Here is a 9,668-nt window from a genome sequence, read left to right on the forward strand (position 1 = left end):
TCATGGGGAGAGGTGCCTATACTAGGGTATGTAAGTGAAAGGTTATGGTTGGTAGTCCGCACACGGAGTGTGATAAATCAGGGCCGATTAACCCGACGGATTATTGCAAATGTTGTGGCACAAGTGTACGACCTCTGCGAGTGTAGAACTATTCGAATAGCCGCGTCCACGGTTATGGACGGTTGGAAAGGCCATACTGTTCCGTCATCAGAACTTTTCAAAAATGTGACATGTGAAGGGTGACTTGTGAATTGAAAGGTGAATGGGGAATTTGATTTGAATCACAACAGAGTTGTGGGAATGACACTAATGTTCCCACTTGAGTTAGTTAGCAAAGGAAGATGTTTTTACTAAATGCTTATGAAATAAAATTGGCTTTATGCAAATAAGCTTAGAGCTTAGCACCCCTTTACTATAGTTGATAGTGCTTACATTAGTATTAGTTTGCGAGTACTTTAAAGTACTCATGGCTTTGTCCCTGGCTATTCAAATGGCCGGACTATGAAGGAGAACGAGCAGTACTGAGGAAGATGGACAGCGGGACGTCTACGACAACTAGGATCACTCCTGACGTCAACAGGTTACCTGTGGAATAGATGGACCGCAACCGTTACTTCGCTTCCGCTATGTGTTTTGTAATAGGATCTCTAGATCCACTATGATGTATTAAGACTCGGATCATGTGATCCCTCTATGTAAGACAATTATGTGTTGTAATGAATGATGTGTTGTGATATCAATCTATTATGTCTCGCAAAAACAATATTCCTGGGATTGCGATGAATGGCATAATAGGCATCTGGACTTAAAAATCCGGGTGTTGACAGAGGGACCCCGTGGAAGATGGTTGGTGTTGGCGTCGTGGGCTGCGTGGCAACGATGACAATGGTGAGCGGACCGGAGTTGCGGCATGTCCTTCGTCACCCCTGCCGTGATGGTGAAGTCGGAGCTGCGAGGCGACTTGTGGCAACGATGCCACTTGATTGGTGCTTGCGTCGGTGCAAGGCGTGCAACTTTCTCCTATGAAGGTCACGGTTGAAGTCGGAGCTGCCTCCTCCTCGACGTGCTTGGGGGTGGACTGTTTGGCATAGGCTCACATTGGCTCCAGTGTCGTTCGCGGCGAGGGTCTCGGTGGCGGTCGTCTAAGGTGAAGTCGGAATCGCTGGCTCGTGGAGGAGTGACGACGATGACGCTCGATGACATCCTCATCGATGGTCTTTCTTCTCGATGGCGTGTGTGCTCCATGTGGGTAGCCAGGTTGGCCGGGGTGTCCAGTGTGTGTTGTTGGTTTTCGCCCGATTTTTTCCTAAAAATTGGGCACTTTCTTCTTATTTAATGGATGAGGCAAAGCTTTTACCTCTTTTTCGAAAAAAAAACATTATAATAACTGAAGAATAAAAATTAACGAACTGTCTGCGGCCAGCTCCTCCTATCTTGTCACGTTGGTCCTGGTCCCCTCTCCCTATGCTCGCCACTCTGGCGGCGTCATGGGGAGTTGGGGATCTCATTCCTCCGTTCTGATTTAGTAGTTAGGGTTAGGCTGTGTTTCCTATAGTGCATTGTTGGGGTGTTGGGAGCGGCGTTCTGTTAAACAAATCTGCCCCAACTCTAGTCCCACACCGGCGACGATCTTCTAGGCAACGTTTCGAAGTTGATGGCAATGCGTGTTGATCGGTCCTTCATATCGACAACTTGGTCTTTCGCCGTTGTTCAAATCTGACAAAATCAGTTTCTCGGTGTGTCGCTGGCCTTCATTGTTATCCGCGACGACGCTGTCGGCGAGGTGGGTCTTCTGGAACGAAGATGTTGATCCGGGGTGGTGGATATGTTGTTCTTCTCCGACTTCATGGATGGGAGGCGACGTATCTTGGTCCAAGACAACACGGAGACGTCACCGGTCGACGTGCCAAAGCGATATGTGCCTTGCTGTTTGGAACATGCATGTTCATCGACTCATAAAGCCTCGTCGGCGACGGTGTTTTTGAGGATCTTGCAATGGTAGAGGCTCGGCGTCTCTTCCCATATCCATCTCAGCGGCGCTGGAGTTGGACGGCGGCCGCTGGCTACCATGGTCGCATGAAACCATAACGTTTTGTATTTCTCAATTTCTTAGAATTTTGTCCACAAATTCAGGATAATCATTTTATTTTGGTTTGTCTTTTAATTTTCACATATGTTGCTTCATGTAATTTAATTTTCGATAATAAAATACCGTGGTTGCTCTTAAAAAATGCACTAAATCATCCAAGAGCTCGGTGAAACCTGTAACTATGGCAAGGTAGACGGCGCCGGAGATGTAGCAGATTCAGCAATTACCAAATCTTGCCGATGCTGACTCCAATCCACGTGCACCAAAGTGATGTACACGTAGTACCGCTATCACCATTCACCACGCCTCTAGTATCACGGTAAATGACGACAATGCAGGTGCTAGGTCAAATTTCTGATGCAAGCGGCCAAAAAATGGGATCTTTGCAAGACTAGTCTGGTAGCTTATAATTGGCAGTCGCCCATCCAGCATCAGCTAAAACAGCAGATAGTAGCTGGTGCAAAGACTGAAGCTGATCGTCTCTGTCCAAATCATAGTCGGATTTGGTCGCCGTGAGAGCACCGGCAAGGTAAAATAAACATGTATAGGCTAGAAGAGCCTGAGACTGCATATATGGAACATGGGGGCATGTGAACCCACTTTTTGAAAAGTTCCGTTTGCGATGTCAAAACATGTTTTAAAAATCGAAACACAAAATGATTTCCCAGATGATCTCAAATATGTGTCCTGGACATGAGTTTCGTGACGAAAAAACCTTTTATTTTATCTCGGCAAAAAAGTGAAATTTTGCAGGGCTATATAGCAGTATATATGTGACGTATTTTGTCTTTTTTAGATTCTGAAATAAAAAAGTGGTTTCTCCGATGAACTTTCTACGCACACATGGAACATGCGTACGTACCGGGTTATTTTTATTTCAGAATTTTTTCACATTTCGAAAATGCATTTCCAACCTGGGTTCACATGCACCCAAGTTCAAACCGGACTTTTCCAGAAGAGCCTGGCATCGTAAATTATTGGCAAAGGGACAAACCTACAAGTTAAACACATAAGTTTTTCCATGTCGTTTCTGCACCCCGTAGCTTTCATTGACGGCTGCGGAGTCCGTAGTCAAGGTATGCTGCTGTCCTGATCTCCATTACTTATTGTTCCTATCGTGGTCTCCAGCACGGTCGAGCTCACTGGACACTATTGTGGTCAGTGATGCAGTTGGACCCGTCGCGCGCGCGAGTCATGGCCTCATGGGGCTGCCATGGAGTCATGGGTGCTTGTCGCGTAGAAAATTGTGAGAGTGCATATGGTCCAACATACAGTAGATCCGTTCGTGGATCGGCCGTGGAATGTTATGAATGACGATGCAGCCACGCAGGTGGCGATGGTACGTCCGGTCGCACTACCGCGAGTCCTGCATTTGTAATCTGCAACTGTTTTCCTGTTGGCAGTGTCTAAATATTACTGGATCCTACTACTATTTCAAACTTCTTTTTAGCCACGTCAATTTGGTACTACATGATATCTTTTGTTTACTCAAACGGATGCAGGATTTGTGTACGCACTACTAGAAATCCCTTTATTCCCGACGGTACATTCTAATAGCCGACGACCCGTCGGATAATGTGCTAATAGCCGACGGTAGCATTAAAGACCGACGGTTATTGGTAACCTCTCGGGTATGGACACTAACAACCGACGGTTTAGTGTATTGCCCGACGGGAAGAAACTAACTCTCGGTTATTCAACTTCATACCCGACGGTGCAGACTAATAGCCAACGGTTCAAATTTCACGGTCGGGTATTATGGTTTATAATTGACGGTAAACGTATACCATCGGCTATTCACGGACATGGCCGACGGTCAAATTGTAACCATCGGTTATAAGCACAAATAGTTGACGGGGATAGGTAATAACCGACAGTTTAACCCTCGGTAATATGTTTCAATGGTCGACTCAACTAAGCATGAGAGATGACAATGTCAACTTCAATGGTTGAATCATGCTTCCCATATTGAGAAATTGAAGTGAACTAATTCATAACCGGTGGAGGATGATATATGTCCAGGGATCCATATAGAAAGTAAAGACGACTCGTAGAGGAGGTTGTTTGTTAGTAAGTAGTAATGAGGAATTGTACAAAAGTACTACACGTGAGAAACATAAGAATAACTTTAATGATCTTTTTAAGAAAATGGCACCACAACGGGTAAAAAATGTGCTTTGCCTAGTTTGAGCACCTGGTAAATGACTATTCGTTTATTTTAGATTTGTATTGAGAATTTACATTGCCACATGTTAAGCAATAAGTTTTTGTCTATTTTTTAAGAAATAAATAAGGGACTCTTCTAAATTAAATTGCAAAGAAATCTTAATTGCCTCAAAATTATGAATTATAAAATATGATAAACAACTGAGATTTAGATACAAGTTAATTTTACATTCGGAATTTTCGTCCAAGTTTGTAACATAAAGTAATACTCCTATTTTCGGATATGTGCATAAATTCAGAATGATGAAGAGCTCCTACATATACATCCAAATTTGAACAAACCTTCGACATTTTTTGTGGGACGGAGGAAGTAGTATATATATACTGAAAATATGAACAACAGCTTTTTGTAATTTATTTTGTGAACATATTTCTGTAATTCTGCTCGCCGAAAGTTTTCGCTCCTCGCTCAAATTTCTCTTTGCCGCGCGCGGAGGCGTGACCCAGTTTCTGGCGCGCGCGGGTACTCAAATTATCTCCATATATCTATCTCTTTGTGCAACAGCCACCACTCCCAAAAATCAGCGCCGGCTCCCCCGCCCTCGGACTCTTCGTCTCTCCTCCACCCACGACCGACCACGGAATGTATATACCATCGGGAATAATAATAGTCGACGGTTTTGTTCTATTCTCGGTTATAACTATGAATGACGGGTCAAATATATCGTCGACTATCAGAAAAATCGACGGGATGTAATGACCGTCGTAGGAGAACCTAATCGACGGGCTTCACCGTCGGCTTTTTACCGTAGGTAATATGTTATCCGACCGTACCGTCGGCTACTGTTGTAATGGCCGACCGAGCAAAGCCGACGGGAGATAGCTGACGGTGAACCGTCAGTTATATAAGTATTCGACGGTAAACTTTAATAGCCGACGGTGATTTGGCCCTCGGTTAAAATGACATATCTAGTAGTGACGAGAGCACTTTGGATTTGAGAGGCCTATTTAGGGGAGCCAGATGTTATTGCAATTTTGCAAACATGCAACATGTAATCAGCTAAAACCCTACTACGAATACACTTGCATATACAATCAAATAAATGATTCTCGCATATATATGCACAAAAAAAAAATAGTTTCACATGTGATGGACATATAGACATGTCGAAAAAAAATGTTTTATGACACATATCATCGATCACATGCTGACAGTTTTTGATAAAGGATGTTTTATTATTCATAAGACAACATCAAAGTTAGAACCCACCGTTGGTTGGATGGCTAGATGAGGATAATTGTACCCAGTGGCAGACCTAGGTAAGTTCCAGAGCCTAGGTGTCGGATCTTAGCACGACAACAGTCTAACCCCTATTCCTCGATCCTTTTCCGTGGTGCCGCTCACAATGATCAATTTGAGGCTAGGGGTTAGGGACCTTTATATAGTGCTAATTCCGGTTTTATTTAAACCGTAATTCCGCAGATAAGTATTCCAGATATATCTGTTTAAATAAAGACTACAGGCTAACAAACCAACCACGATCATCGTTACCCATCTAGGAGCCTTAATCTGCAATGTCCCATAAGCACACGTGTGTGAGTCACGTGTTGAATTTGAAACAAACACTCAAATTCACAGGCTTTAATCAATTCATATAGCCAACATATGAACAACCTGGCTTTCCCGATAATACCGTGCCCGGGCTTTATACATAGTATAATTCCGGTATAAATAATATACTCGTGTTCCGGTATACCGAGTAAATGGCTTCCTTAAACATATTCCATTTAAGTACAGCAAGCGATATTCAAATGCAATGGTAATATTCAACACAGAAATTCCAGGGAATAAATAATGTAGTATAAATGTTGCAAGCCACACTTTATAATTCCTACACTAGGCACACTTTAATCTACAAAGAACATACTCCCATTCGCCTATCTCCGCCGCCCTCAGCATAACTACCATCCACACGGCAGTAACAATATTCAACGAACATGAAAGTAAATATAACACGTGAAACCACATGAATCATGAAGATCATGTAACTCATTTGGTTAAGGAGGACCAATCTGTAGATCACGCTTCCATCCATGCTTGGTTGAGCCCAACAATACATGCTTATGGGCGGTCATTCCTTTTTGAAGGTGTTGTCTTGAGAATTTCATGTTCTCAAATGATTCACATGCCATCCATGCTTGGTTGAGCCCAACAATATAGACTTATGGGTGGTGATTCCTTCTTGAAGGTGTTTTTTCCCGATAATCGCCGCTTTTCTTCTTGAAGGTGTTGTCTTGAGAACTTTATGTTATCGGGGCGATTCACATGTCATAATGCCCGTAGAATATATCCTCAGTGATAGCTATGTGGATGACGAAAAGGAAGACTATTGCAAGTCTAGTTTCAAGCTTCCAAGATCCTCGTGATGAATATTGCTTTGCACTTTAAAAAAAAAAATCTTCATCCATTGTAAGAATATATCCATTTGCCCCGATGGCTACGTGCTTCTAAATAAAAGTATGATTGTGGACACTAGAAAATATACGCCGGAAGGCCTGCCTCCCTTAAGAAAATTCACCTTCCATTGGATAGAGTACTGGATCACTCGCACTGCCAATCTGCCATATTATAACCGAGATCAAATGTAGCAATCCATAATCGTTAGTTTTACCATGCACGTCTCTTACGAATAAAGCATTTGTTGGCCAGTTTACAAGTTGTCTACACAACATATACTCCTATATAACATGAACAAATGTGGTAGTGTTCAAGCTTTGTGGGTGTGGAAAAACACAGAAATGACGGTTTTGGGACTTGGGAGACTCCGTGATCGTTGTCCGCTTGACAGAATCGGCAGGAGTTTGCAGGACGGTGCTTGTCTACGACATAATTAGCTATAACACCACACATAATCTACGTTTTTCAAACTTTAATCAGCATTGTACACAAATCCAACTTTAATTAGCGAAAATTAGACGGAGAAATAGAAGACGGTGCCCCGTTTGAGAGATCCCTGCATGATATCACGTGAAAACAGCAACTACAGTAGACAAGAAGAGTCCAAGATAATCTCGCAAATGCCCACGCCATTTTCCACTCAACTGATTGCAACCCCGTGATCCTCAGGCCACAAAGGGTATTTGAGGACGAAGACCAGTGATAACTGATAAGAGCGTGCGAGGAGACACGACACGGCGAGTGTAGCTGAGAGCCACGCATCACATACAAACTTCACCTACGCGCCTCCATCTCTGCCGTTTCACCATGTCGAAAGACGTTGCCGCCGACATCCCCGCCGCCGAGGCGCCGGCGAAACGCGCCCCGCTCAACAAGTACGCCCTCGCCTGCGCCATACTGGCTTCCATGAACTCCATCCTCCTCGGCTATGGTTCGTGCACCTCTCTCTCAGTGATTCATACACGTATGCAAACTACTGAATTTTATTGGAAGTATGTTGTAACATGATGTGCCGGTCCGTCTGCGATCGCGCGAGCAGATGTCTCTGTGATGAGCGGAGCGCAGATATTCATGAAGAAGGACCTGAAGATCACGGACAGGCAGATCGAGATCCTTGCCGGCATCATCAACATCTTCTCGCTCGTCGGCTCACTCGCGGCGGGCCGGACGTCCGACTGGATCGGGCGCCGGTACACCATGGTGCTCGCGGCGGTCATCTTCTTCGCGGGCGCCCTCATCATGGGCCTCGCCCCGAGCTACGCGGTCCTGATGGTCGGCCGCTTCGTCGCCGGCGTCGGCGTCGGCTACGCGCTCATGATCGCGCCCGTGTACACGGCCGAGGTCGCGCCCACCTCGGCCCGCGGCCTGCTCACGTCCTTCCCGGAGGTCTTCATCAACACCGGCGTGCTCCTCGGCTACATCTCCAACTACGCCTTCCACAGCCTCCCCGTTCACATCAGCTGGCGCGCCATGTTCCTCGCTGGCGCCGTGCCGCCTGTCTTCCTGGCCATCGGCGTCCTTGCCATGCCGGAGTCGCCGCGGTGGCTTGTCATGCAGGGGCGCATAGGCGACGCGCGCCGCGTGCTCCAGAAGACCTCCGATTCCCCCGAGGAGGCCGTGGAGCGGCTCGCCGACATCAAGAGTGCCGTCGGCATCCCCGAGGGCATCTCCGACGACAGCGACGAGGTGGTCGCGATCGCCCGCAAGAGCAAGGGCGTCGACGGCAAGGGCGTCCTGAGGGACCTGCTGCTCCGCCCGACGCCGCCGGTGCGCCGCATACTGATCGCCTGCCTCGGCCTCCAGTTCTTCCAGCAAGCCTCCGGTATAGACTCCGTGGTGCTGTACAGTCCCCGGGTGTTCGAGACGGCCGGTATCAAGTCCGATGCCAACACCCTCGGAGCCACCATTTCCGTGGGCGCGACCAAGACGCTCTTCATACTGGTGGCCACGTTCTTCCTCGACCGCGTCGGGCGGCGGCCGCTGCTGCTCACCAGCGCCGGCGGGATGGTGGTCTCGCTCCTGACGTTGGCCTCGGCGCTGCACGTGATCAGCGGACGTGCGCCGGCTGACGGGGCGACGGCGCTGTCGGGGGTGAGCATCGCGTCGGTGCTGGCGTTCGTGGCGTCGTTCTCGATCGGGATGGGGCCCATCGCGTGGGTGTACAGCTCAGAGATCTTCCCGCTGCGGCTGCGCGCGCAGGGCTGTGCGCTTGGCACGGCCATGAACAGAATCATGAGCGGGGCCATCACCATGTCCTTCTATTCGCTCTCCGACAAGATCACGCTCGCCGGAAGCTTCTACCTTTACGCTAGTGTTGCTGCCGCCGGGTGGGTGTTCATGTTCTGCTTCCTCCCGGAGACGAGGGGCAGGAGCTTGGAGGACACCGAGATGCTCTTTGGTGGTGGCGACGACGCGGGGAAGGAAGATGGTCATGAGCATACCAAGTCCACGCAGTTGACTACTCAGTAGTGACTACACCTATGCAACACTAGTGAACTGTTGTTAGCGGTTGCGTGTTTAGTCCGAATGGAGGGATCGGATTTACCGCATGTCACTTGGGCCCCAAGCCCCCAACTATTATAGTCGTCGATGGCAACAAGATTCCTGTACAAGTAATGGAGACAAACTTTTCAGCATTTTTCGTTTCACCATACGAATACTTGCAAAATCAACCCACGTACCTGAGCCCCCCCCCCCCCCCCCCCCACCCACCCCTTATCCGCTCACACGCGTACCACCTCACCACCGCCGAAACCTTGGTCCCTCTCTCCATGCATTGACCTGTGCGCCACCTTGTCCTCGATCATGTCCATGGCCGCAAGGAGCAGCGGGACGCCGACCTCGCCACCAGGCTAAGGAGGTTCTCCGTCGTCGACCTAGTCCACCAAGCCAGGGAGGCACCGCGGAGTCAACCACACCTACTCCAGTCGTCACCGTCCTCCACCACCACCACCA

The 9,668-nt window shown here is 47.6% G+C and overlaps 1 protein-coding gene across 1 annotated transcript; it reads left to right on the forward strand.

The window, feature by feature from the left end:
- Positions 1–7,432: 7,432 nt before the first annotated feature.
- Positions 7,433–9,349, forward strand: LOC124701689 (polyol transporter 5-like). The gene is made up of 2 exons (XM_047233782.1): positions 7,433–7,644; positions 7,753–9,349. Exons 1-2 carry the CDS (start codon positions 7,521–7,523, stop codon positions 9,180–9,182), a joined length of 1,554 nt encoding a protein of 517 aa, XP_047089738.1. The 5' UTR covers positions 7,433–7,520; the 3' UTR covers positions 9,183–9,349.
- The last annotated feature ends 319 nt before the right edge of the window (positions 9,350–9,668 follow it).

Source organism: Lolium rigidum, chromosome 3 (genome assembly GCF_022539505.1).
Source record: "Lolium rigidum isolate FL_2022 chromosome 3, APGP_CSIRO_Lrig_0.1, whole genome shotgun sequence".
In the NCBI taxonomy this organism is placed as follows: domain Eukaryota; kingdom Viridiplantae; phylum Streptophyta; class Magnoliopsida; order Poales; family Poaceae; genus Lolium; species Lolium rigidum.

What these genes read in the sequence shown, in the direction of transcription:
- LOC124701689 (XM_047233782.1), top strand. Translation starts at nt 7,521, where the DNA reads ATGTCGAAAGACGTTGCCGCCGACATCCCCGCCGCCGAGGCGCCGGCG. An exon ending in CTCCATCCTCCTCGGCTATG is followed by an intron (nt 7,645 to 7,752) that starts GTTCGTGCACCT and finishes TCGCGCGAGCAG; the next exon opens with ATGTCTCTGTGATGAGCGGA.